Genomic DNA, 27,815 nt, shown 5'->3' on the forward strand with positions numbered 1-27,815 from the left:
TAACTGTATACATGGACTGATGTGTTGGGTAGGTTTTCGTCCTGCCCACGTTTCCTCTTTCCACTGTTCTTGCGTCGTTGGAACGGTTTCGTTTGAGGCTTATCTCAGACACGTACTTTCGATTCTGAATCTGTACTTGCATGCTTTGCTGCTTATTTATAAAAAGCATCTTGTTCGGATAAAAACAATTTGTTTTGAAGAGAGAGCAAAAAAATCCTGGAGGACGTTCGCGAAAAGCCCTCTTGGTTTTATGAATTCGTTTGAAACTTTGCCTGAAGAATCCGCAGGTGAAGCTGTAGATGTTGTACAAAAAGTGGCGTAGTTTTTGTTGTTTAGTCATAACAAAAGTCACTTTCATTTTTTATCACGTCTGTATTGAGCACTGCTTAGTGCGAGTAACAATGTTCTTTTCTGTCACATTTACAATTTAGCCAAATATATTTAATGGCTCAGGTCCAATAACAAAATTCGTGGTTTAACTAAAAGTTGACACGTGACCTTGACAAGATTTGCGCCTATCGTAAATTTTGATTAGAACTTCTTTACTAACCACACCTATTTAAGGTCTCTAAACCTTGTTGATTATAACAATGTTCGAATTACGAACATCGTTATATCGTACTGCGTGTTTAAAATCATTCGAGCTTTAAAAGTAGGACTATTTTGTTTTACTGCACGTCGTCAGTTTGCAGAAACAGCTAGATGGCAAAACTAGCCCTTTAGAATCATTGGTAAACAACATCAATTAGAATGGTCATCAGAGGTTGAAACCTTAAACATAGTTTTAGTTTTTCAACATTGCAGTATTAGGCTGTCACTGAATCCTCAAATAAAAATGACATCTTCATAATAACACAATAACATGACATAAAAAATGTTAATGCTTGCGGCTCGCCCCCTGGCTCTTCCATTCCCTCCACCATGCATGTCAGCAATCGTTGGAACTGGTTACTATCATTTTTTAAACACAACCTACAACCCATATCTATGCATTGCAAACTGTTAAATTTTTGGATTTTGAAACCTTTTAAGTTTTGCTTCAAATGTATCTGTGAGGCGAGCAAAGGTCGGTATGATAGCGGATTCAGTAAAACTGTCCTCTCAATTTTTGTTTCGCACTTTTGCGCTATTTGTCGTGCAACTTATGGAAAATTTACTAAAAAAATTAGTCAGCTCTGCCATTAATTAAGGTTAGTTGCGCTTTCAACAAAATAGGCAACACATTTTTGAAGCGTCTTCACCTTTTCATCATGGAAATGTAGATCCAAGATTAGGTGATATGTAGTTGTCTGCTAATGTTGTGACCCGGAATGGCCCGTTTCGGTGAGTCCGATTCGGTGAGTCCGATCCCTTGACGGGGGATTTTTTCAATTTTTTTTTTAAATTATTGGGTACCGTAGCCTAATTATCATTGCCGTTTTAGGGTTAGGGGTTTGGGGTTAGGGTTAGAGGTTAGGAACTCACCGAATTAGACTCACCGAATCGGACTCACCGAATCGGACTCACCGAATAGTAGCAGACCCGTTGTGACCAGTGCACAACTGCACATCGCACATCAATGTAGTTCTCAGGACTTTATCATTTAAAAAAATGAAGCCCGGTTTACCTGTCCACATGTAGAATGCGTCTCATGGTGCTTTAGTTGTTCGGTTTTCCTATTTTTGGTGAATTTTTTTTTTCCTAAGAAATTGTTCAAATGTCATATGACTCCATTTCTTTCTAATACCTCCTCGTGTATTAAACCAAATATGATGCTTTTTACCAATCTACATAAAGCGGCAGTGACCACTTCTCAAGTGTATCATGTGACATTTGTGCAACGTGTAATGTCAAAGCTGTGTGCATTAGTGCGTAGCCTTGCTTGTTCACTTTTTAGCTTTGTACCTCGTCTTGGTGTTGTAAGTTGTTCATGCGTGAATTGCGCAAGCTTTCATTAAATCTGGGTCATGAACCTTTATGTATGAAACTTGAAGAAGCTCACGTCGCTGCATTGCAGCACAATACACGGACCTCAAAAACGTATACCAAGTATCTGCGATGAAAAGTGAGCCGTACGTTCACGGAAGTTGCTAAATTGTTTCAAGGTTGTGAAGGAACACATAATTAGTTATCTAATCATTAAATATTTCTTCAAGAATGCACGACGGAAACGACCGAAATCACGGAGGCTGATGCAACAGTTGCCATCGATCGAGAGTTACCATGGAGACAAGCTTCAGACGTCGTGGTGTGCGACCCTCACAACAGCGACACACGTAAGTCATGCAGTTTACTTCATGATATTTCGTAACCTTTATTTGAAGTTAAAAGTTCAGTTTGCTTTACAAAAAGTGGGTTAAAAAAACAAAACCGTTGCCATTGCTTTGTGACCAGACCGGGAATCTTTCACAACACTGGCTCGGTCATTTATGTGCTCGATCTTGATTCATGTGCAAGGGTAAAATTTAACAATCGCTTGAACAATTATTATTGGCTCTGGTGGGTCTTCTTTGGACATGCAAACGTTAAATTTTCAAAGAACGTCATTATCTAGTTTAAACATAACGTTGATCTCAAGCCAGTCATGTTTGAACAGATGGAAGTTTCAGCAAACCCGCAAATGAGTCCCAATCACTTCAAACTTCAGGCGGCATTGAGCTGTGGCCGAGGAAGAGTCATAATGGACACGTCGCGGCGACGTCTGATGAAGATAGCAGCAACGTGGTTGCAGCTGACGTTGTCACACAGGAGAAGTGGGAAAGCATGGCGGAAGACAGAGTCTGATTTCAGCCGAAAGATACATCTTTGCAATGAAGATGTCTTCACGATTAGGAACATTGACATAGCGGACGAACTGACCGTGTTGTAATCACAGTTGCATGTGTCAATTTAATTCGTGGTTGGCACCCAAGGAGATATTGAGTGCTGCTGATTCAAGTGTAGGATAATTCGCTGGCCGTGATTTTAGCTGCCGCTCAAACCATTTCTAGCACGATAGTTGTTGATTAATGCACATAATAGGTGGTGCGTGTTTTAAATTTTTCTTTTAATGACCTATCCATAGCTAGAGTTGTGATGTGGTAGCAGTTTTTTTCAATAGGTTTGCAGAGGCCACATTGAGGAAATGTGGATATGAAAGCGTACAAAACTTATTGCAAACCTTGTAGCTTAAGTAGAACACGTTTTGTGCTGCTCATCTGACTCCAGGTTTGGTCTTATGTGACAGTCATCTTTTTCAAAACTGTTAGCTACGTTCAACCATTGTTTTTCAGCCTTCAAGCATATTGTTTTGTTGTGTGTGCTGCTTGAGGGTCTTTGTGGTTGTTTTTTTAACAGTATTCAGATTATGCAATTTAATGAAATATCTTGTAGTGTATATATAATAATATAGCTAATTGTAAGATGTAACAGTTGCTTCAATCTCCAACTGTGTCGCGTGCGTATACATGTGACTGGGGGTAGTTCTTTGCAATAATTTGTAGGCTACGCATGTAATGTTCTTAAATAAATATGCAGTGCTGCATTGTTTGTTCATAAAAAATTACCATTGGACAATAGATGATTCATGTCAGTCACAGTGGATACGTTCACTTAGGCTACAAGTAGGCTCCGAGGAAAAAACTCAGTTTTTGCTGCAGCCTAGCTAGGTTTGTATGAAAATACCAAGTCCAAGCGGCCTTTGCTTTTCATGTGTATGGAAATTTTATATTGTCAATGCGAAATTAGGCAAACAAAAGACCGGTTTTTCAGATTAAACTGTGACGCTGTTATTTATAACGTTATAAAAATGGTTGGATTTAAATCCAAATATCACAACCGATTAACGAACCATTATTTTACCAATTTTTGTGTAGGTCTACTGCATATTTCAATATTACTCCTGGTTTTGGGAAACTTATTAAAGGTAAAACCAACATCAAGTTTCACATTAAATTGCATTTCTTGTGTAGCGGTCCTTTACGAAATCCAGATTTTGGCCCCTGTTCTGAAAAAGGTTGAAAACCATTGATCAGGAGTGTCCAACCTTTTTCCAGGCGGACTAGATTTGATAATACGGCAGTGCCCGAGAGTCAACAATCTTTGATACCTTGTTTGTGCAAAAAGGGGCATTCTACTGTACAATGATATTGTGTTATTTAATGTCATTTCGATGCAACTGAGCAATATGCAGGTATATGACAAGTTAGGCTATAAGTAATCTGCTTTTCTATTGTAAGTTGAAACTTTGTGAAACACTGGTAGCTGTTGGTTAGCGCGCAACTTCGTAGGCTAAACAAAGAAGCTTCAAGATCAAGCGGCGCTGGTTCGACTCTCGGGTTGTGCGGTTGAGCAACGCATTCTAAGGACTGCTCTCCATTCAGCGGCATCTAATAGATGGAATGATTTCCCGGCAACAATTGGAAACTTCACTCTGTCAATCTCGGCAACACCAGCCCTGCGTCAAGAGCCTAGCTACAAGTAACTTCTGCGAAACTACCAGGAATAACCTATCAAGGCTTTGTCAGTGCGAGGAGAAAGATTCAAAAGCCAACCACACCGCTGTGTTAAAGATGAAATTGACGTTTAGATTTCAATACACAGGCCAAGTCTGATTCGGGGTTAGTGGTAGACAGCGTAAAGCATCACGAAGGCGGGGTCACTCAGTTTTGATTTCAAGCGGTTCTTGTTAAGTTTATAGGCTAACCGAGAATGTTTGCTCACACAAATAGCCTATGTTGAAATAAACAAGCTCAACATTGTCTTGCCAAACGTTCGTATTTCTGGATATTTGTTTTAATCTAGCTATTAGGCTACTGTAAAACGACGCAAGAGAAAGGCGTTGCTGTCGGCGTCGTAGTAAAGCTCGATTAACTCCAAGTGAGCTGAAGCCCCATCTAGGTCACATGGGGCAAAAAGTACATAGTAGCCTAATAAGTCCTTTTCAATCGCGGCCGGAAAAACCCTGCAAGCGGCCTTTAAACTAGCTAACAAGAAGGGCTGTGGAGTAGGACGAAAAATATATGAATCCGACTCCTCGGTTTAGCCTATAACTGGCCGAGTCCGGATTCGCAAAAATTCTTCTGACTCCACAGCCCTGCAAGGCAATAAATGAATGCTCAACCGTATCACTTTTTGCTATGCTCTTCAGGATAATAACAATTAGTTGATTTCGCAATTAATATTTTAACTTTTTTCTGGTCTGTTATAAAATGCTGTCTTCAACAATTTTTACAAAAATGCGTGTTAAATTGGTGTAATTTCTGTGCGTTTGCGAGCCAAAAATAACACATTGTGCAACAACAGGCCCGGGCCATGAAAAAACGCATCGAGGGCCGGACTTTGCGCATGCTATATTGCTATAGATCATATGGGAGCACACTCATCAATTTTCTCCAATTCGACCATTCTCTTCCTCGACTTGTGAGTCAACATTTCCATTACAATTGTGTCTGATGTGCTGTCCTTCTATGACGTGTGACTTCGGCGCAGATAGAAAATACACACGATATACAGAAACGGATACGTGGCTTCAATTTTTCTGCTGGTGTTAGCCTACAGGGTTGAACAGGTCATGTGAAATTTCCTGTGTCATGAGCATTTTTTAAACTTACTCAACAACCATGACAAATTAAGTTGGTGTAAGAACAATTCATTCACTTGGAGAATATCAAATGCTACTAAAATTGGCAACCTTTTTGTTTGTGTGGGTTATCATATTTGATGCGTTTTCTTTTGAAATCCAATATCTTAAGCTTTCTGAACCATCGGCCACGCTTTTCTGGGCCGTGACCTTCCACGTCACCATGATCACAGATTGCTTCCAACAACGTAAACATGGGCGGAGATATTTGTAAATTGTTTCGTTTAAGATAATCAAATTACAAAGGTGAGCTTATACTATTTATTGTAACAACACTTGCACATCATCAACTCCTTAACTTGTTTACAAATTATTTTTGTAATTCAACTTCACATTATTCATCGCAGAACGCTGTCAACCAAACAATGAGAGACAGCACAACGCTTTATAAATGTTCGCTAAGAAAGTTCTTTGCAATCCAAATTTAGTATCGACCTCAACTCCTCCTTGTTAGCTTTCCTTAGTAGACGAACGCCCTATTGCAGGGGTGGGCAACATGAAGACCGCATGCGGCCCTTTTCCATTTTTTGTGCGGCTCTTCATCTTCGTCCAGCTATTTTTTCCCAAATAAGGCTATTTAAATTAAGGCTATTTTCATCTCGATTTACACAATTTCGAAGCTTAAAAGGTGATATGACCGTCTTTTCACTCCCCTATAGGCTACTTGTGAAATAAGTTTTGCGCCTGTAGAAATCCAGCTTGAATTGAATTCACTGCAGGAGGATGACATTCTTGTACAACATTTTAATAAGATAAACTCCATTGCTGAAAATATGAATTAGGCCTAGTGTTTATTTGATGTAGCCTACGACCCTCCTGTAGGCTAAGCATTACATTTTTCTAACTGGCCCTAGTATTAAAAAGGTTGCCCACCCTTGCTCTATGGCAAATGACAAACGGTTAAATCAAGCAACGCTGATTTAACTCTTCGGGCACCCTGCGTTGAAACAACGCACATAAAAAACGCCTCATACAGTGATACCCGGTAGATAGAACATTCTTTTGCATCAAGTAGCCCAGAGACTTTAGGCTGTTGATCTCGACCTGCGCCGGTGATTACCAGCTCTAAAAATAAGCATAGGCCTAACTGCCAAAAATAAGCTACCCAATAGGTTTTCTCAATCCGAGAAAAAAATATTCTCGCAACCAACAAATTCTGTTGAAATTTTTATTCAGTGACGTAGTCGGGCAAAACGCTTTAGATGAGGAAAAACTATTTCTTGAAGATTAAATGCCCAAAATTGGCGTCGAATGGTATTTCCTATGGAGAAGCTTACATAACTGATTTGCATGGATTCCTGGTTAAAAAAACAGCCGCGGTAGATTAGGCCTACATAAGATTCTTACAATTTTAGGCTATATCTAATCACATTTACAAGACAGTTGAAAGGATACGCAAACCTACCAATGGATCTCCGCACCACTAAAGCAGCATAGCAACACACCGTTAAAATTATTTCGGGTCCAAAAGTACCCATTGTTAGCAACCTGCATATTTTGCTCTGGATGTAGCCTACAGTGTCATATTAAGCAAAAGTAGCAAATGCGTGTTTACCAAGCTTGTTGATTCCTGTTAATGATTTTATAAATTTAAAACAAACGCTTTAAATATAGGCCAGCTAAAACATTGCTTTAGGATCACTTACACATAAACTTCGTGTTCGAATTACCTTTTTCTAATTTTTTTCTTTTTTACATAAGATGAAAAACTGACACCTTATAACAGCATGCTTCAGTAACAACTTAATCCACTTCACTTTGGGTTTCGTGTTGTTCGGATACGTCAAGCAACAGCAGCGTCGAAAAATGCATGTTAACGTAAAATTGATTTTCTTGTTTTTGTTACTCTTTCAAACGAGCGTGTCGGGAATGAAGAGTGCCATGTGGAAACTGCTTTTGCAAAACAGAGCCTACTTCAAGACGCCAGAACGCTGTGGTAGGTAAAAAAAAAGATTTTTTTTATTGGCAACAAAGCTTACATATGCCGAACTTAAACTCTTTAAAAAAAAATTCAAAAGGGCATAGGCCAGTAGCGGGTGCAGAAGGGCACTTAGTCAAGTGCCCCCCTAAAAAAAGAACTGATATTTTGTAAATAGGCTACTGCGAATTGATAAAATAGTGTATTTTAAACTACGTACATTTAAAACAACGCAAAAAAATATATCAAAATACCGAACTCAAAATAGCCTGTCAAAATTTATCAAATTTGGCGTTAAAATCGCCAATGTGGCAATATTGTTTGAGCCTTACTTGTCCGGCAGCGTTTGATTTCAAGTCCAGATGCTATGATAGCGACGTACACGCTGTAGCTTACGGTGTCAATTTCTCTGTCAGGGATCTTGAACTCAAAGGAGGCGTGGCACTGTTGTTGATATCAATGACGGAGCTTTTGTCTTTCAGGCAGGAGTGGACGGATCGTGATCGAAGTTGTATAAGGATCGTGGAGCGATTCGTTTACAACTTCCTCTTCAATTCTTGCATACGATTTTGCAGACGCAATTCTTGGTATTGTACGCTACATGTCGTCCTGTAGTGGGCTGTCTTGTAGCTCGAAGGATTCGGGTCTCTGCATTTTTAGAGGGTGTTCCGGAGTGCCCGTGAGCGTCGGAAGAAACAGACTGGCATGTTCTGTTTTTTGAAAAATTTCTTTATTTCACGGTCCGCGTCGTCACTCATGAAATTCAAAGTATATGAGTTCTGTGGTGCTTGGGAGTTCTGTCAGAGTTGGTTGAGGAAGTCTTTAGGGTAACCGTTCACCTAAACAACCGGGAGGCACAGCGTGAGATAAACATCAACATTGATGGGAAACGCCTGCCCTACTGTGCCAAACCTACATACCTCGGCATAACCCTGGACAAGTCACTCACGTACCGCCGGCACTAAAAGTCACTGCGCAAAAAACTATCTACACGCGTCGCACTTTTGAGGCGATTGGCGGGTTCTGGTTGGGGAGCTGGTGCTAAAACTATTCGTACAGCTACCCTAGCCCTTGTTCATTCCACCGCTGAGTACTGCGCGCCGGTCTGGTGTCGTAGTTCTCACACCCACCAGATTGATACCGCCATCAACGACGCACTGCGTACTGTGACTGGATGCTTGCTTCCTACTCCAACGGACTGCCTACCCATCTTAGCAGGCATCCAACCCGCTGAGCTACGCCGTAAAGGAGCCACGATTTCTCTCGCTCGCCGCTCGCTCTCCCATGCAACATTCAAGCAACCACCATAAAGCAGCGGCTAAAATCAAGACGCCCATTTGTGCCTACCACACAACAACTACTTAACAACGCAGAAGAATGTTTCTCGGCAGCCGATTTGTAGCAAGAATTGACAGCGATAGACACGTGTTTCGCCCATGAGGCCGGGTTTCCACAAAGATAAGAGTTAAACTGACTGGTAAAGCGGTGGTCGAATAAATTTGTAGCAGAATACGGTGCGATACTGATGAGCCCAGCCTCATGGGCGAAACACGTGTCTATCGCTGTCAATTCTTGCTACAAATCGGCTGCCGAGAAACATATCGTTGATTGGAAAGTCTGAATGGCTTGCGTGGAAGCTACACCGTTGTGGTTAGCGAATCGCAGCTGCTCGCTGTACTAGCGAGTGCTCAGCCTTGTGCTGATAGCCGGGAAGAACGCCCCTCTCTTCAAACGCAGAAGAACTTGGTTTAAGTGCGGCACACTGGACAAACCACATGTGGAACACGGAGTGGCAAAATCGCACCTCCACGCTCCGTGACTTCATACCCGACACCGATCCCCGTCCACCAGGGATGTCCCTCGCAAGGCTTGCGTTGGTCAGGTTTAACGCCTGCGAACTGGCGTCGGCCGCTTTCGTTCGGACATGCATAAGTGGGGCCTGGCTCCTTCATCAGAATGCGAGTGTGGTGCCACGGAACAGACCGCAGACCATGTCCTCCACCACTGCCTAACCCACCGGCCTCCACACGGTGCGCATGGTCTGAGGGTCCTGGACGACGAGACTGCTGAGTGGCTGAAGATTTCCTGCCCTCCAATCTAGCCTGGAAAGATCGCTCATACGCCACCATCACCGAAAACGGAGCTGCTTATGTTGCTTCCGCACTGAGCAGCCAAAGCTTTACTACAATTTTAGAACTTAACATCAATAAAATCTTTCTTTTCAAACGTAGATTAGAATCAAGCTGTATAAGCTGAAAGCATTTTCTTTCTATGTGTTCAGATGACCAATGCGCGGATACATTGCCATATGCGTTATGTTGGGTGGCCAATATCTTCAGCTTATGTGCGTGGCCAGGATACGAAAGAAATTGCCAGTTCTCCTGCAACGTGTGTAAAGTTTGTGAGAAACCAATTCCCGAATGCATCTTTGGTGAGTAGTGAACCACAAAAAGTAAAGGTTTGTAGACACCGACATTTAGAGTCTAGTCCAGTATCGTAATTGGGTTGTCGGTAGTTAACCGGTGCACCGCAAAAAAATAAAAAAAACTATTTTTAAAATTACAGAAACTTTGTTTTCTTAATCTGAGACAATGAAATGGGCAGTTCCAATTATTTTTTCAACCAAAGGTTGTGCTACACTATGCGTTTTTATACTGTAATTTGAAATTATTACAATATCAAAGGCTTTATTTCTTATAAACTTTTTGCTTTCCTTTTGGCTTATCTTAAATTTTGGGTAGCCACTTCAACACGAAAAAATTCTTCCACTGTATCTGAAATCTCGAACCAATCAACCATCATAAGCTGCGTTTTCCGTGAAGTGAAAAAGGGCGAAAAGAAGATGATACAAAGCAAATTAAGTGATGGATTCTTTTTCAGATGGTTGTCTTAAGGGTTAGGTTAAAGTACCGTAGTCATTTCCATGATATGGGTTCGATTACTACCCCAAACATTAGGCTACTATTTTTTCTTCTGTAACTAGCAAATAAAGCTCAAAACAAGGATTAACTCTCTGGCTGAGTGCTAGAAGGGTCACAATTGGACGGTAGCCTCTTATAGCTAACATGTTCTGGTTGGTTGAACGTAGCTTCCGATTGGTTCGAGGTTTCAGATGCAGTGACAGAATTTTTTGACTAGTTACTTGTTGCATTAAATGTATTTCTGAAGTGTCCCACTGCTACCATAGGTTAGGCACGAGTGGGACACGTTTATTGCGGTATTTAAAACTTAAAAATAAACATGAAAATATTAAATTTTTTTGTTGAAATGTTTTTAAGATGTTGAGTAAAAGGTGGAACTATATAAAAAAACGTAGTTTGGTAAATATTGTTCGTAAATTATTTGAATTATAAAGAAAAATGTAATTAGGCTACTGGTCCCTGATCTCCCCTACTTTAAAAGATAATGCAACTATGAGGCCTATGTTATAAAGACTTGCGTGAAATTCAAGAGAAATACAGATATAGCCTATCATAAAAAGTTGCACCCTGCCATGAAAACGTTAAGGAAACGTTCAAATATTACGTAACGCTTTTTTTCCGAATTTTTGACCCCCCCTCCCCCATGTAACGCCAACGTAACGCTTTTTTCAATCCCCCCTCCCCCATGTAACGCTTTTTCACTACAAATTCAGCACAAAAAACTACCATTCCGTACTGTAAAGCGTTACGTAACGTTTTGCTTGAACCCCCTCCCCCCCGATGTGACGCTAACGTAACGCTTTGCATAAACTCCCCCCTCCCCCTCGAAGGCGTTACGTAATATTTGAACGTTCCCTAAGACTAATGCTGGTCCATCTCTTGTTTTTTAGGCTTTAGGCTACATTGGCAATGCTGTGTAGATGCGAAATGCGTTATAACCAAAGCTTTTCGTATAGCCTATAGGCCTACCCCATAAACATTGGCTCGTGAAAAACACGTGAAATTCTGGGGGAACTCGTGTAATACTGGGGTACGTTTTTTTTACACCTCTTTAACACGTGATTAACACGAGTTTTTTTACACATGTCATCAATTGCAATAATGCTTTATATCATATTTGAAGTAAGTTTTTCAACTCTAGGATATCAATTGATACGTTTTATGTTAATATCTTTGAAAAATTTCTGCAGTTGCATATTCACCTGTTTCTGCATACTCACGTGTTTTTAACGTGTTATACACGTGTTTTTTACACGCCAGTACCAAGTTTGTTTCATCTTGTTTTTTTCGTTTAAAATAATTTTTCAACTCTAGTAGGCTATTTGATACGTATTATGTTAATATCTTTAAAAAATTTCTCCAATTGCATACTCATTTTTTTCTGCATACTCACGTGTTTTTAACGTGTTATACACGTGTTTTTTACACGCCAGTACCAAGTTTGTTTCATCTTGTTTTTCTCGTTTAAAATAATTTTTCTACTCTAGTAGGCTATTTGATACGTTTTATGTTAATACTTTTAAAAAATTTCTCCAATTGCGTATCCATTTTTTTCTGCATACTCACGTGTTTTTAACGTGTTATACACGTGTTTTTTACACGCCAGTACCAAGTTTGTTTCATCTTGTTTTTCTCGTTTAAAATAATTTTTCAACTCTAGTAGGCTTTTTGATACGTTTTATGTTAATATGCTTAAAAAAATTCTCCAATTGCGTATTCATTTTTTTCTGCATACTCACGTGTTTTTAACGTGTTATACACGTGTTTTTTACACGCCAGTAGCAAGTTCGTTTCATCTTCTTTTTCTTGTTTAAAGTAATTTTTAATCTCTAGTAGGCTATTTCCTATTTGATGCGTTTTATGTTAATATCTTTAAAAAATCTCTGCAGTTGCATATTCACTTTTTTTTGTATACTCACGTGTTTTTAACGTGTTATACACGTGTTTTTACACGCCAGTAGCAAGTTTGTTTTATCTTGTTTTTCTCGTTTAAAGTAATATTTCAACTCTAGTAGGCTATTTGATGTGTTTTATGTTAATATCTTTAAAAAAATTCGGCAGTTGCATATTCACTTTTTTTGTATACTCAAGTGTTTTTATCGTGTTATACACGTGTTTTTTACACGCCAGAAGCAGGTTTGTTTCATGTTGTTTTTCTTGTTTAAAGTAATTTTTCAACTCTAGTAGGGTATTTGATGCGTTTTATGTTAATATCTTTAAAAAATCTCTGCAGTTGCATATTTACTTTTTTTCTGTACACTCACGTGTTTTTAACGCGTTATACAAGTGTTTTTTTCACGCTAGTAGCAAGTTTGTTTCATCTTGTTTCTCTCGTTTAAAATAATTTTTCAACTCTAGTAGGCTATTTGTTGTGTTTTATGTTAATATCTTTACAATAGGAATTGTGCAACTCAGGAATACAGTATTATGTAATTTTCATTAAAACCGAATTTCTCCCCTTTATTTTTCGTAAACCTTATATCGCGGTTACCAGCGGTCACCTGATTAAATATCCCCGTGAGTCTGTGACATAAAAAAATGGCACAGAATTTCACTAAGTATTTGCTTATCAGCTTAGGAGAGGACTTTTTGAGTGACTGTTAAGTAGGCTACAAGGTTTGTGTTAATTAATCTTCCATTTATATTTAGAAATCATTAACTGATTTAAATCTACCGAAAAGCGCCTGAAGATAAAAGGTTCAATCTTTCTATTTACCAAAAGATTGTGCACGAATTGCGGTGAACATACCGAAATGGTGCAGTGCTGTTCAGAAAGGTAGCGAAAAGCTGTGCCTGTTTTTGGTCATCTATCGAAGTATGGTACCTACCTACAGGCTACAGGGCTTGCTGTAGAGTGTAGACAGTGCATTTATTTCTATTGTACGAATAGTTTTACTCGATTGGCCTATCATTTAATGTGCAGTCTTCAGAAACAACACTGATTGAAAATGCTTTACTGTCTATGTTAAGTACGGTAAGTCCAGTCTATTTTGTGCTTCTGTAGATTAAAAATATGAAGACTATGACTGAGAGCATTTGCAGTCGTAGACTTTATATCATGAGGTGAAGTTGATCTTGTCCTAGAGAAATGGATATTTCATGATAATGATGTTTTGGAATGTTATTGGCCTGAGCTTCCCGGTTACAAGGTTCGCCAGTTATGCCTACAAAATTCAGATGTCAATCCAAATTGGAAAAAGTATCATGTACGAATTATGTACAAAACAGGTAAACACTAATATTAATTTATACTCCCCATTAAGTTATAATACATACGGCACCTAAATAAAAGTTGGAAACAATCAGAGGTAGGGTTTTGCCAGTAGAGTACCCAATGGCCGGCTATATTATACATATACATATATATAATTATGGTGACTTAAGAGTTGGAATTCACTGGCCTTATGATTCTCTCTTATTAATTTACATTGCCAAGTGTCAAGGTTGTTTTATTCAACAATCAACATGTATATGTATATAATATGTTTTCCAATATATGGAGTTTTGTGCAACAAAATTTATGTTTGCTCTGTTGTTTCTGTTGCAGCACAGCTGCTTGTCTTAATTAGCTGTCAATTTTTTGGTATGTAATTTCCATTTAACCGCTTTAGCAGGTTGTTATTATTCCATATGCAATATGCATGAGATCTTATTCTTCAGTGTATCGTTTTTACTAAGCTTGATCACTGTTATGGGAAGATGACATGTTAACATTTTGCAACACATAATTTGGCTAAAGCACTGATAAAGTTACAACATGCTGAAAATACTTCGAGACCAGCATGTGCCTCAGTTGGAGCGCGATACATTGGACAGTCCAGAATAACATAGTCGTCAGTTTGTTTTTGTGTGCGACACTTGTAGGTGTAGAGTGAGCCAAGCATATCACTAAATATATTTTGTTTAAGCAAGGGAAGCAATAAGGCTGTCGGGAGGTTAGAGCGTGCCAAAAGCACGCATATTTTAGGGGAGTCCGGGGCCATGCTCCCCCGTAAAAAATTTGCAAAATTACACTCAAATTATGGATTATAGCGCTTTCTGGAAACACTTTCAGGGTAATAATTGTATATATGAAATTTATATGCAGATAAACAGCTATTAACTTATTAAAGGTAGCTGTTACACACGAATGGGCAAAAACTGCGGCTAAAATTAGAGAACACAAAAAACTCAGCTACACAAAAACCCAACAGAGTAAGCGATTCTGAAATTGCTTCCACAGATTAGTTTAAAGAAGCGTAAATCGCGTAAACTTTGCGCAATTTACAATTTGCAAAATTTATTGGTGTCTTTCTGTGTGTCTAAAACAAATCCTGGGGGTGTTAATAGCCAGATGTCTTGGAAAACGATTTAAATTTATACAAATTATATTAAATTTTCAACAAAGGGTTCAACTTCGGAATCCAAACTTTGAAAATTTGAGGGGGGCATGGCCCCTTTTGCCCCCCTGGCTACGTTTATGCAGTAATGATGACAAACGAAAGAAACGCCCCAGTACAATGCCGGTCTTAGGGTATTTCGGGCCCTGTGCGGAATATGCTTTGCGGGCCCCAATGACAATGATCCAATTCAGTAGCGTAGCTAGGTATTTTGAAAGGGGAGGAGGGGTGGTTTGACGGTCGGCGGGCGAAGCCTGGCAGCGTAATTGCTGAAGGCGACACCCAGCGGCGGGGGATCTGGGAGTCCTCCCCCAGAAAACTTTGAAAAATTACGTTGAATTTGGGGCATTCTTTGAGCATGTTCAACAAAAATTTGGGTATGAATATTACTGTAAAAAGGTGTGTAATTTCCATTTAACCGCTTTAGCAGATTGTTATTATTCCATATGCAATATGCATGAGATCTTATTCTCCAGTGTATTGTTTTTCCTAATCTTGATCACTGTTATCGGAAGATGACCTGTTAATATTTTGCAACAGATGATTTGGCCAAAGCACTAATAAAGTTACAACATGCTGAAAATACTTCTGATTTGGCTTCAACAGCAGCTAGTGAAGAAGAAGTAAATGACAGTAAACAACCTAAATCGAAAAGAAGAAAGCGGTATAACAATGCATTCATTTTCCCTGATATTTGTTCAGTTCATTTTGATTTTAACTGCTCAAAACTAATTTTACCCTTTCTTAACTTAATTATAATACATGGGTGCATGCCAGTACTTCGCATTATAGTAACTTATTGCATTGAAGTCACAGTTACACTAACGTGGCAGTTGTATATAACGTTTTTGTAACATTGTTGTATAAATTGTATCTAATGTAAGTACATTTTGGCTTGTTACATTGTACCTGACAACACCGTGATGCAAATATAAGCTAATCCTTTAAGATACCTTACACCCATGCATTTCTACGTTTATATAGATGATTGGTTGTATATATGCAAAATATGTTGATGTTGACGAGATATCAGTAGGTAATGTACCAATAAGCAAGGGCAAGCATGACATCTAGCTGAAGTAACTGTTTTCAAATTATAAATGCAGGAATTGCCGGTTGCCTATGAGGATTGCATATACAGATGAAAGCGACTCACCGGAGTCAGAAGATATCATTACTGTAAGTAAACAAATACTTTAATCACTTATTAATTATGATAATCCCAAAATTTGACGATTTTTAGGTGTTGTTTTTTAGGGAAATTGAGCGGTTTCTAAAAGTGGTATGATTTTAAAAAATATTGCAATCTCATTTTTAAGGTTAATAGCACGGATTAAGGTGTTCAATCAGAACTTTTCGAACGTTGCCTAAATATGCTGTCATCATCCAGGATTTTGAGACCAGCATGTGCCCCAGTTAGAACACGATAGATTGGACAGTCCTGAATAACATAGTTGTCAGTTTGTTTTCGTGTGCGACACTTGAGGGTGTAGAGGGAGCCAAGCATATCACTAAATATATTTTGTTAATGTTCGCTCTGACGGTCACTAAATCTTCCATAGGTTTCTACTCCTGTACGAGCAGCTGAGGTTGCTACAACCTTGCAGCAACTGCCACAAGTTCCGGAATTTCCACAATCTTCCTCTGTGAGGGCACCACAGCAATCAAGTCCAGAGCGCGAACAATCAATCCTTGATTTTCACTTGGATGACAATCAGTTGAATGTTGCAATCGACACTACGCCTGAAGTGACCAAGAACATATCTTGTGACGAATTTGTTGCGCTGCAAAGTGAAGGTTTGCACCTGGTTAAATTAAAATTTTGAAACTTGTTCGAATAACTTCGCTCAACAATTGCTCAGCTGCATCGGTGTGATGATATAGTTTTAGCTATAATTCTTCACTTCGTTTATTTATGTTTACTCTCTTTTTTATCCTTCGTAACTCCCATCTTTACTCACAAGCATCGCATTTTGAAAATTCAGCTTCTCGAATTTTGGAAGATCTGCTGAGTCTCTCACGTGAGCGCCCCTACAAGAGCATTGTTCTTAATTGGCAGTATTATTTACCACTCGCTTTTCTTGTTTGGCAGCTGCTTAAATCACAACTGCCCTAGCCTGGGAGCTATTCTTTTTGTATTGTCAAAGCAAAGCACCTTTGCTAACACCAAATCATGTTAAAGCAACTATTTATTTTTCACACAGTTCGACGAATTCGAATTGCTCAACTGGAAATTATGGGAATTTTAAATTCTGTCAACGAATAATTGGATATAATAATGACAAACGAAAGAAGCGCCCCAGCTCAACAAATAGAGGAACCCCCTTCGGACATTCCATCTTTTCCCATCAACAGCCTGGAGGATTTTGATCAGCTTGAACACAACCTGGGAAACAGCACTGTTCAAAATAAACTGGTAATTTTTTTTTACTGTTAACATGGCTGTGGAATCGGTATCACAACTCCGACTCTCCTCATAGAATAGACATACAAGAAATACTGGTTATTTTCACCCTCTTTAAAACAGTTTTGCAATGTCGTACTGCTGCAAATTTCTTGAAAGTTTCAACCAGCATTGATTGCAGCAAAACAACGATTCATTGATTTGCAGCAAAACAACAAAATATACATTTCCCAAAGTTTTTGACACTCTGACAATGGATAATTTTAGAATTCCTCGCAATGTAGAGCATTCCTCAATTTTATATAGGGGTAGGAGTCAGTGCAATTTTTAAAACTCCGACTCCTTTGGCTAAACTATAAACATTGTTACGGCTCTTGACTCCACGGCCCTGACTGTTAACAATGAAATTTAACAGCTTGCAGTATGAGTGCGCTCTACGTTTATTCTATGGAATATAACCGTGAAGTCTAAGTTTTATATGATAAATGTTGTTTTGCAGATTTCTTATTTGAGTCGGTATTTTTGGACGGACTACAAAAAGAGCGTAAAGCAACTTCTTTCTGGAGTATTTACGGATAAGCTTATGACGAAGTTTAATTGGATGGGTCAACGCGGTTCCAAGCGCCCAATTAAAGATTGCAAACTTATTTTTGTAATTTATGGTATGTAGCCTAAACTTTAGATTTTGCACGTATACCCTGCTTAATGAACGTAGCCTATGTTGCAATCTATTTTTAATATATTTGATCCGTGAAGAATTCTGTATATCTATTGCTAGCCTATTGATTGCTTTTGTGACTAAGCACTAACTCTTTTTTGCTTACAGCATCAGTTCGAACATACAGTTACACAAAAGACACAACCATGGGCGATGTTAAAGCTGTTGTGCAAGAATTCCTCAAATCAGCTGAAAAGAGAATAAGAAGACAATCAGTTGCAAGGACATCTTCATCCAGCACGGTTCGCCCAACTGATGATGTGTGAAACAGCTGTACTGCTGTACTGTCTTCAGTTATATCTGTGTTTTTTGGCATGTGTGATTTTGGTACCAAATAAATTGCCATATTAAACACGGGTTTGATGTGCAAAACACGGGTTTAGAAGTCGTGTAAAACACGGGTTAGAAGTCGTGTAAAAACACGGGTTGCGTTTGTGCAAACACCCGTGTAAAACACGGGTTTAGAAGTCGTGTAAAACACGGGTTAGATGCCGTGTAAAACACGGGTTAGAAGTCGTGTAAAACACGGGTTTAGAAGTCGTGAAAAACACTGGTTTTAAATGCCGTGTAAAACACGGGTTAGAAGTCGTGTAAAACACGGGTTTAGAAGTCGTGTAAAACACGGGTTAGATGCCGTGTAAAACACGGGTTTAGAAGTCGTGTAAAACACGGGTTAAATGCCGTGTAAAACACGGGTTTAGAAGTCGTGAAAAACACGGGTTGCGTTTGTGCAAACACCCGTGTAATACACGGGTGCACATCACGGGTTTTACACGAGAAACTGGGGTAAAAAAACACGTATCTTTCTCGTGTTTTTCACGAGCCAATGTTTATGGGGTAGGCTACTTTATGAACAATGTTTAAATATTCTGTGCTTTTTAGAGGCAATTTCTCATGAATTTATCAATTTTTTAGACTTTTGTACCAACGACATGGTAATGTGCCCGACATACAAATTAATGGGTATGTGTCCTATGGAACATATGCAAGGAAAATGTAAACTGAGCTGCGGAGAGTGTGGTCCTCGTTGTGCATTTCCAGCCCTTCCAGCGGCATGCACTAATGGTATGTGGATGTTAAAAAACGACTGAGTGTAGTTAAGCGCACTGAACTGTAGTTAAGCGTAGAACTGTAGTTAAGCGTAGTATGGCTGTAGTTAAGCGCACTGAACTAACAAAGATAGCATCCCAATTGAAATACATTGCTTGGTACGCCCACCTAAATTTGATGCCAATAATCTATTCTACCACCTTAAAGCACAAACGTTTTGTTTGTTTGTTTATCTTTATCCTGCATTGCGGGAAAGCGGACTTGAGCGCTATGCATCGGTGTACGCCTTCCGACATACACATGACCCACGCTGCAGCCGACGGCAATGTCTGTTTCCGGTTGTGTACTTTTACTTATGACTTAAATTTGGTACTACCCATTACTCGAAATCGATCACTAGGTAGAGGCAATTATCATAAAGTTTCTCGCCCAGAGAAACAACAGCAAGTGCGGGTGGCTGGAGTCGAACATGCAGGCTCTCGACTGACTACACAATTGAACTTGCGCAGACCAACTATTTCCCAGTTTTCTCTCTTGTCAGCCATAGGATTGCAATTGTCCGAGACAACACTAGTCTTCGTATAAATAACATCTAAAACTGAAAATAACGTACTGGGTGTTTTCCTTATACAGATTGCATGGATGAAGTGGCGACACGACACTGCAATTGGTACAAGTCTCAAGGGCACTGCAAGCCCGATACGAAATGGATGGCTGTGAGACAAAAGTGCAAGCTCACCTGTGGTATATGCACCACGTGTGAGTCGAGCATCGGTGCCGGAAGAAGTCTCAATGCTACAACCACGACTATTAAACCAACCCCAGCTCCTAACACATCAGAAGTTTCTACTCCAACGTCCAGTCCATAAATCAATGATCTTTTGAAACAATACACAGTCGATAATATATTGTTAACGTGTATATTTGTTTGAGAGCACCAATTGACGGATACAGCAATTTGTAACTGCAATCATCATTAGCCCTAAGTATCAGGTCTGAACATACTTTAGTTTTTTTCCTTTGATCTGTAAAAAAGTGACAGGAATGCAAGCCGGACACTCCCAGTCAGCAAACCGGCAGACGTTGAATCAATATAAAAAAGCTGATATACCGACTGAGTTAGTAAATGTGAAAAAACAACTGCAGCTTGCTTGCACAGCAATTGCCGACAGCATACAGCGATACGGCATTTAAAGCTGAATATTTAAAAAAATACATCAACAATTAGTTACCACACCGTACTGTTAATGCTTCTGTTCAAGCGTAGAAAGCAGAAACCATCGTAATCCAGCAAAACAAAATAAACCAGCTGCATTGTCATGTGTATGTTTTAATCGAAGTTTCTAAACCAAGCATTAACAATACGATGCTTGACATTAACAACCTGTGACATGAAACTATTTGTGAAAACTTTTGGGCTATAGCTCATGCTTAAATAAAAACACTAAATTACTAAAGAGCTGTATCACATTTTGCCTACAGTTGAGCAAAATTATGTCAACGTAAGCTGACTTTGGTAAGCTGCTGTACCAAATTTACATCGATAATATACCAACCGTGAAATATCGTTACTGCACTTGACTTAAGAGAAAAATACTTCGCATGCCGTAGCCTAGAAACCTGCGTTACTGAATAAATTACTAACAAGGTTAAACATTAAATTATTAAAATATAACAATAAAAACATAGTAACAACAGATACAATGTGTCACATTTAAAGGCACAGAAAATATTGTTTAGGAAAAGTTTGTATATAAAAAATCAAACAAAACAATTGGATCACTTCAATGGTGACAGACTAAGACAGGTATTTTTGTGTGATGCAAAACGTAGTCAGTCGTAGACCCAAGAATGGTTCGCCTGAGCACTCCATGGCCCCGGTGACCCATGGCGATCAAGCCCACACCAAGATCGTCCGCCTTTTTGACTATTTCATGTGATGGCTTGGTTTTCGTTGTTTCAACCACAACTTGATAATGAAGCTGAATTGTAGAAATATAAGCGTTTGACAGTGATAGGCAACAATGAACATAATAACTGACAAGTGTCAAGTTTTCCAAGCTGTGGACGAAGGTTTTTTTATACTGTGTACTATAAAACTAAAATACAAGGCCAAAATTAGTTTTGCATTGCATTACAGATCTCTTTGCAGAGGTCTTGAAAACAAGTAGCCTATGAGAAACATGCCATATTGGCTTTATAAACATCCAACAAAAAGCGTAGTGGGCTACAGACTTGGATCAAACAGTTAATTAGATCTACTCTATTTGTAGGCTACTGTTCAGCAACCAAGCTTACCTCATTAATAGCCTTGCATTTGTGCAAATATTTATGCTTTATTTCCGAGAGTTCTCTAACATGCGCTTTGACAACCTCTTGAATTGCTCGTGAGAATGATTCAGGGTCTAAAGGTAAAGGTAGTCCTATACTCAGTTTTGGTTTCGGCAAACAAGAAAAGCCTTACGACACTAATGAGAGAAGGCTGGCCAGTTCCTTTCTCTCGGCCATTTTCCCTGCAGCAACTACGCCTACCCAAATTATTACACCCTGGGTAGAGGTGAGCAATATTTTCAACAACCAGCTTAAGCCGGGTGTCGAACCAGATTTGCATTAATTGGAAAGCCAACACCATAACTACTGCGGCAACCCACCGCGTGATTCAGAGTCTGCTTCGATGTTGAAATGTTTTGATGTTGAAATCTGATGTTTCGATGTATATACATACAATACATGGCCTACAGTTAAATCGCCCGCAGTAACAAAAAAACTCACTACCTTCCAAAATCACATCATGAGAAGCATGACCAACAAAAGGCTACTTGACCACACGAAAACAGAAGATCTTTTAAATATGACAAAACTACATCCAATTGCAGCAATAATAAAATCAAAAGTTTTAAAACTGTTCGGCCACACTAAAAGATCACAATTCGGAATCAGCAAAGTTTGCACAGAAGGCAAAGTAGAAGGAAAAAAAAACGTGGCAGACAACCAAAACGATGACAAGACAACATCCAATCATGGACCGGACTCAACTTGGCGACACTGAGCGAGTTGGCTCAAAATCGCCACTCTTGGAAGTAAATAACCCATGTTGATGCGCAATCTGCTACAGGCGGAGATGACGACTGATGAACAACTGTTGCGCGATCAGCTGATTGCTAGTCTATAGTGACGTAGACTGTACAGTCGCACACTTCGCTGCTCATGCCCATTCCCGTTTTGAAAGCTCTGACAAAAGCACGCGCGGAATGCTGATCAGACTGCAATGGGGCAAAATTTTATTGAAAATCGTTTTATGGTAGCATGTTAAACACAAAGATTGTGCACAATCGCTAAGTCAGGTTTTTCCTTTACCTTTAAAAGTATCTATCCCTTTAAAAGTAATTAAACACAAAACTATTTTCAGACAAAAAACATTTTTGATGTTGCAAAAAAATCCAGTCTGCACATACTTTACCCCGCAACAAGTTGTCTAATTGGTAAAATTTAAAACCCATAATATTGCTGTGAGTTGAACATTTTGTGATCCCTTGGTGTAGACATGGCGCTGCTTAATCCCTGATTGACCGCATAACATTATTCATGAAATGAATTTCTTAACTGATGTGTAATGTTATAAAACAAACCAAGTTGTCGTTGATGGTGAAAGATGGGATCTGAACAGTTTACTCTGACTGGTCTCCTTGGCATTAGAATATTTCAAAGTTGTACAACGTAGAAATACAAAATAAACCTGATATTGTAGCATACTGTTAAAATAAACGTACGTTCATAAGCCTCCACAGGAAGGTCAGGTTGCTCTGCTTCATGTACAACATACACTTTGAAATCTTTCCGATGCAAATACTTCATATAAACTAAAAACAAAATACAAGCAGCAGCTCCTTATTAAATCTAACAACCTTAAATTTACTGAAGGCTAGGCTGACAATATGCCAAAAAACATCCAAGTATAGATTAAAACGTGCACATCACATGCATTTTCTTCTTCAAATATGCGTATTAAAGAAGGCTACAACAAATTTTGCCAATAACAGAACATTTATGGAATGGGAAAAAATAGCTGAAACTTTTGAGCTGAAACTACCTTGAATTCTATGAACTCTACTTGAATGCATGTAGTTTCCTCCATAGCGCTCAGTCTTTTACAGAATGCCATAGGCTAATGATACAGTTCAGTAACGTTAGTTTTGCGTTATAGTTATTGCCTTACAGCCTCAGTGCCAGTGCATTGCACCGAGTGACGTGTGCTTAATTACGTCGTGCCGGCTGTGAGTAGTTTGTAATTATTGCAGCATTGGAGACCAACCATTTTCTCCATTTGAAGATCTCTGCTCCTCCAAGAAAAGACTCCCGTCGACTGAAGTCAAGACACCCATACGTGCCAGCCGCTCAAATTATGATTAACGAAGCTGATGGGCAAAACATCTCAGCGCCTAATAGGGCGGACCATAAATGGAAATCTCAATGGAAGTCAAGTCCTGATACAGACACATGTCCCAGCGAACCTACAAAGAAAGTCGTGGGGCGTGGGTGTGCCTCAAGCGTCTCCGTACGGCGTCGGGCTTTTCCGCTCAATAATGCACCCATGGGCAATGGCCTCTTTCTCTACTGGTGAATGTGGTGCTAAAGAACAGAGCGCAGACCACATCATTAACGATTGCACCATCTTCAAGCCACCTAATAGAGTGGAAGATCTGCGTGTTTAAGATGATGAAACAAAAGACTGGCTGCTTTCTTGGAGCCTTCCAGCTTAAACCGGGAACATCGTGATTTGCATGGGGTGGTAAAAAGATAGACCCTTGGGCCCAGAGGCTGACACGGCGATGATCTCAAATCTCACATTCCCATACATTTCCTTCCTCCTTGCCTTCCATATCATGTTTAATAAAAGTAAAAACATACTTTAAAAATTTTCACAAAGAAATATGAAGTCAGGTATATATAGTTGTATGCTATATCAGAAAAAGTGCAAAATTGGAAGCATTTTTCAATTTGTTGGAAATAACTTGCTTGAATTTGTTTGTACAGTAATAGCCATGGCTCAGGACAGCATGGGTGAGTTTCACTTGCAATTAGGAAGGTTGTTGTGCGCCGCAAAATGACAAAAACGAACTTCTGTACGTCAAACTGTCCTACATCTCGCACAGCAGTCTGTAGCCTAATGTATAACTGCTAGCGGAGCTGCTGCATTGTTTGAGAAAAAGAGCCATTTCGAAACTGTGTCAAAAAAACAAAACTTGAAAGCAATGCTGCAACTGTGCAACATATGTGTGCGAAATTTTTGTACATCATTTTTGCTGGCCATTGCAAGACTAAGTCCTAACATTCAAGTGGCAAAATATTTTCGTGCAAGGATTGAAACTTTCAATAGCTTACATCTGCAAAAACTGCTTGCTGTTTTGACGTTTTTATGTCCACAAACAAAATGTATAACTAACTGAAATGACTGTTCTAATTTTGTACAATAGCCCTTTTATGCTGCTGACTGGACCTCGTATAGCCCAGCACTTAATTTTTTTCAAATTTCCTGCATTGTTAACAAAATTTGCAAGAAAAATTCAGCTATTTCGCCACTTTCGGTTCTTCTTCATCATGTAAACCTTCTTCGCAACGCAAAAAATTGAGGGTATCTGCCTTTTACCACCTTCGGCAGTGGTGGCGACTCGGTCTAGGCAGGTGTCGAGCAGTCACTGAATAGACTCATCATCCAGTTCACACAGACCATGCACAGTCCTTGCCACAATCACAGATCCGGCATGGAGCCATTCCCCAGTTGTGCATGTTGGAGCGGAATAGTCTGACACCAGTGCACAGGCGGTTAAGCCACACCCAGGCCTTCCTTGGCAAAAGCATTCCAATTGGATGGGGGCCTGTGTTGGAGATGACAGTTTGGAGTCTTGAGGAGTTCTTCTTCCACTCTGAGCTCCATTGGTGGTCCGCCAAGGTAGTCGCACCGATAGAATGATCTTCAGCAGTTTCATCAAGAGCTGTGCGGCCTGTACAAATGAGTGTCTACATTTCAGTCGCCGGGGTTGCTCACTCACAGACCCGTAGAGACTTGAGTACAGCAAGTGGTTGGGGTTCGTAGCACGGCGAGAAAGAGACAGGATGGCTTCTTCACGATGAAGCTCAGCTGATTGGATGCCTGAAAGGACTAAGAGATTTTCCAATAGTGTAGGTCGCAGGTATCCAATCACGATACGCAAGGCGTCATTTATGGCAGTGTCAATGTGATAGGAGTGGACACTGCGACTCCAGACAGGTGCACAGTATTCTGCTGGAGCTTGAAGTAGCGCAATTGGAGTCAGTGTAGCTCCTCCAGCTCTCCACAGATCATTTCTGTGTTTTTGTCATAGCGCCTTTGTTTTCTGCTATTTTAAATTTAGAATGCCATTGTGCTGGCTGCATTCTTGCAATTGGGATATCGATGCATGAGTGTTACATGGTTTTGCATCCGTTTTACATTGCACACTTTGTCGCATTGTAATCAATGCGTTGTGGCCACATGCTCTGAGCGGCACATCTTCAATCAAGACGGGCTTCTTTTGAGCTGAAGCGACCAGCATCTTTTTTCAGATAATATACCTCATCGTATCAATATGTCAGTATACCAGTATCAGTAGCCAATAGGCTACCAGTATGTCTTGGTGTGGGCACAACTTTTATTATTACTGTACAGTTAAGCTTAAGTTTGGTTTCTGATGTGGACATCATTGTTCTGTAGTTTTGTTCTGCGTGCTGTTCATCGCTTAATTTTTGGTGTCAGACCGATCAGCCTCTTTTTACTTTCTGATGGTGACGATTCGCTCTTTTCTAACTGCAATAAACTGTTACAAAAATATAGACCCTGTTCTTAGGTCATCCCCACCAGCACTACGCTTGGGATGTCACTGTCATGATTACAGCTGTCTACACTACGTATGAGCTGGTTGTTACTCACTACATCCGCTACAGTATATTATGACACTGATTTTTATCAAAGAGGTTTTCAGCCATATCCTCAAAAGAGTTCATAACAAAAAGTCAGGAGGTATCTTCATAAACAAACAAACATGTCAGGTGGTAATGGGAACATCATGTGCAAATCAGAACCAAAATGAGTGGTTATAGTCAAATTAACATGAGAACAAACCCAACATGAATAAATTTAACAGAATATATTACATATATAAGTCTATTTACACTAAGCCTATCTCAATATTATTTACTCAAAACAATCACAAATGTTTATAAAATCTGTAGGCCTACTTGCCAAACAACTTACAATTGAAAGCTTTTTCAGAAGCTTCACTTGCATCTACTGCAACCATTACCTTCATTTTCATATATTGTATACCACCTCTTTTCATAAAACGCTTAACTTTTGGAACATAAAAAATAATTATTTTTTAATTAAACTTAAGTTAAGACAAATCTTTTAAAATGTAAGAGTCCCTACACCTTAGATTAATATTAGAACAGAAAATAAATGGCACAAAAGGTGAGTCGCTTTAGAGTATTTCAATTTCCATGATTCCGAAAATGCACTTGTTTTTTCGAACTGGCTCTAGCTTTTGAGATATTTTACATTAATATTATTTTTAAAATTATTACCCAAACGCTTTAATCAGCAAATCACTCATTTTTAGCCCTGTTTACCATTATGATGTCATAATTTCATTTGTCTAGTTTAATTGGTTGCTATTGTAGTCAGTGCAAAATGTAAGCAAGTGTTGAAATGAACTGTGATTAATGAAAGGGAAGCATGAATATTCAATGAAAATGGTTGTCAATCAGTACATCACAAGAAAAATAGCCTGAAAATTATGTACGGTACTGTATTTGTAAATGCAGCTCTGTATTGAAAAGTTAGGCCTGCTGAAAGTGACGCTTGCAAAACATGAAATTTTAGTCTAAGCCCTTGCCAAGTCTTTGCTTCAAGGAGTTTTTTTTTCTAATTTATAGGGTAATAGAGTATGCCATTGACAAATAGGATGTTGTCCTAACAATCCAGATATAATTTGCTGCAACTGTGACAAATATAGGGTGTGGGTATAATATCCTGTTACAATTTCAAAATGTTGAGAACTGAAATTGTAACAGGACTTTATGAACACCCTGTATGACAAAGGAAAAGCTCGTCAGTCTGAGTGATTTCATTAAAAGAGGTAATCAAGCTTATTATTTTGACATGAAGCTGGGAGATCAAGATAAGTCCTGGGTTCCTCCTAAAGTATGCAAACATTGCACTCAAACCCGTTTCTGGGCTCAAGTTAAGGCTTAGAAGTTCGAAGTGCCATGACATAAAGAAAGCCGCAGCATCACCATGACAATTGCTATTTCTGCATGGTGAACTGAACATGTTCGAATAAAGTCGTCACAAAGGAGGTGGGAACATCATGTTTACAAGGAGCCTGCAAAATGGACATTGCGAAAATGTTCCAATTTCTATTTTTGCCTTGTCCCTTCTTGTTTTAAGTGGTGATTTGCTTGAAACTATAGTAAAACAAGCATGACCAAAATTAACCTCAATATGTTCAGTAATGTTTGGGAGCAAGGACAATCCTTTTTCTCAAAACCATCTCAAGCACTTACTGTAGTTAGAGATTTAGCTATCAAAAGCGACAGCTGAAATCTTGGTTCCTTGTCTTGATTAACATTGCATTCTTCACTGAAGCCAAGATTCCGTTCTCCCGTAACAAAGATAAAATTGTAAGCAGTTACTTTACTGAATAACATAACTTATGTACCTATGGAAAAGACCTTCTTACCTTGATGGATGTTGCTCAATACCGTAATATTGCATTGCATTTGTTTATCGATAGTTTGTTTTGCTTACTT

General features: G+C 39.2%; 4 protein-coding genes across 9 annotated transcripts in view; 3 read left to right on the top strand and 1 right to left on the bottom strand.

Moving 5' to 3' along the window:
* Positions 1-3,502, top strand: part of LOC145775154 (sodium/hydrogen exchanger 3-like) — a 28,322-nt gene extending 24,820 nt beyond the window's left edge. For all 4 annotated transcript variants that reach the window (XM_082586384.1, XM_082586383.1, XM_082586386.1 and 1 more), the window contains 2 exons: positions 2,136-2,255; positions 2,576-3,502. In XM_082586384.1, coding sequence (XP_082442510.1) covers positions 2,136-2,255; positions 2,576-2,763 — 308 coding nt within the window. In that variant the 3' untranslated portion in view covers positions 2,764-3,502. The remainder of the gene's footprint in view (positions 1-2,135; positions 2,256-2,575) is intronic.
* Positions 3,503-7,377: 3,875 nt separating this feature from the next.
* LOC145775906 (uncharacterized) lies at positions 7,378-19,902 on the top strand. The gene is made up of 4 exons (XM_082587305.1): positions 7,378-7,535; positions 9,799-9,948; positions 18,855-19,004; positions 19,623-19,902. Exons 1-4 carry the CDS (start codon positions 7,406-7,408, stop codon positions 19,856-19,858), a joined length of 666 nt encoding a protein of 221 aa, XP_082443431.1. The 5' UTR covers positions 7,378-7,405; the 3' UTR covers positions 19,859-19,902.
* LOC145775907 (uncharacterized) lies at positions 13,192-18,339 on the top strand. Of its 3 annotated transcripts, XM_082587306.1 has the most exons (5): positions 13,192-13,666; positions 15,358-15,481; positions 15,924-15,996; positions 16,380-16,614; positions 17,022-17,227. In XM_082587306.1, exons 1-5 carry the CDS (start codon positions 13,654-13,656, stop codon positions 17,081-17,083), a joined length of 507 nt encoding a protein of 168 aa, XP_082443432.1. In that variant the 5' UTR covers positions 13,192-13,653; the 3' UTR covers positions 17,084-17,227. The 3 variants fall into 3 exon arrangements, with proteins under 3 accessions (XP_082443432.1, XP_082443434.1, XP_082443433.1); XM_082587308.1 differs by lacking the exon at positions 15,358-15,481; XM_082587307.1 differs by lacking the exons at positions 13,192-13,666; positions 15,358-15,481; positions 15,924-15,996 and adding exons at positions 17,721-17,883; positions 18,048-18,339 and having other exon boundaries at positions 16,473-16,614; positions 17,022-17,233.
* On the bottom strand, positions 19,892-27,590 carry LOC145775909 (universal stress protein YxiE-like). The gene is made up of 5 exons (XM_082587309.1): positions 27,570-27,590; positions 26,260-26,355; positions 22,760-22,849; positions 21,288-21,394; positions 19,892-20,971 (listed from the first exon to the last, which is right to left on the bottom strand). The coding sequence occupies exons 2-5, from the start codon at positions 26,342-26,344 to the stop codon at positions 20,774-20,776; spliced, it is 480 nt and encodes a 159-aa protein (XP_082443435.1). The 5' UTR covers positions 26,345-26,355; positions 27,570-27,590; the 3' UTR covers positions 19,892-20,773.
* Between the last annotated feature and the right edge of the window lie 225 nt (positions 27,591-27,815).

Source organism: Aplidium turbinatum, chromosome 8 (genome assembly GCF_918807975.1).
Source record: "Aplidium turbinatum chromosome 8, kaAplTurb1.1, whole genome shotgun sequence".
NCBI classification, from domain to species: Eukaryota; Metazoa; Chordata; class Ascidiacea; order Aplousobranchia; family Polyclinidae; genus Aplidium; species Aplidium turbinatum.

Coding starts and splice junctions, on each gene's coding strand:
- LOC145775906 (XM_082587305.1), top strand. CDS start 7,406: ATGCATGTTAACGTAAAATTGATTTTCTTGTTTTTGTTACTCTTTCAA. Junction 9,949..18,854: donor AATTCCCGAATGCATCTTTG/GTGAGTAGTGAA, acceptor TCAATTTTTTAG/ACTTTTGTACCAACGACATG. Junction 19,005..19,622: donor TCCAGCGGCATGCACTAATG/GTATGTGGATGT, acceptor TTCCTTATACAG/ATTGCATGGATGAAGTGGCG.
- LOC145775907 (XM_082587306.1), top strand. Junction 15,482..15,923: donor AAATCGAAAAGAAGAAAGCG/GTATAACAATGC, acceptor TTATAAATGCAG/GAATTGCCGGTTGCCTATGA. Junction 16,615..17,021: donor TGTTGCGCTGCAAAGTGAAG/GTTTGCACCTGG, acceptor TTTTTCACACAG/TTCGACGAATTCGAATTGCT.
- LOC145775909 (XM_082587309.1), bottom strand. CDS start 26,344: ATGAAAAGAGGTGGTATACAATATATGAAAATGAAGGTAATGGTTGCA. Junction 22,850..26,259: donor TTCTGAAAAAGCTTTCAATT/GTAAGTTGTTTG, acceptor TTTTGTTTTTAG/TTTATATGAAGTATTTGCAT. Junction 21,395..22,759: donor TCCTGTGGAGGCTTATGAAC/GTACGTTTATTT, acceptor CTTTACCTTTAG/ACCCTGAATCATTCTCACGA.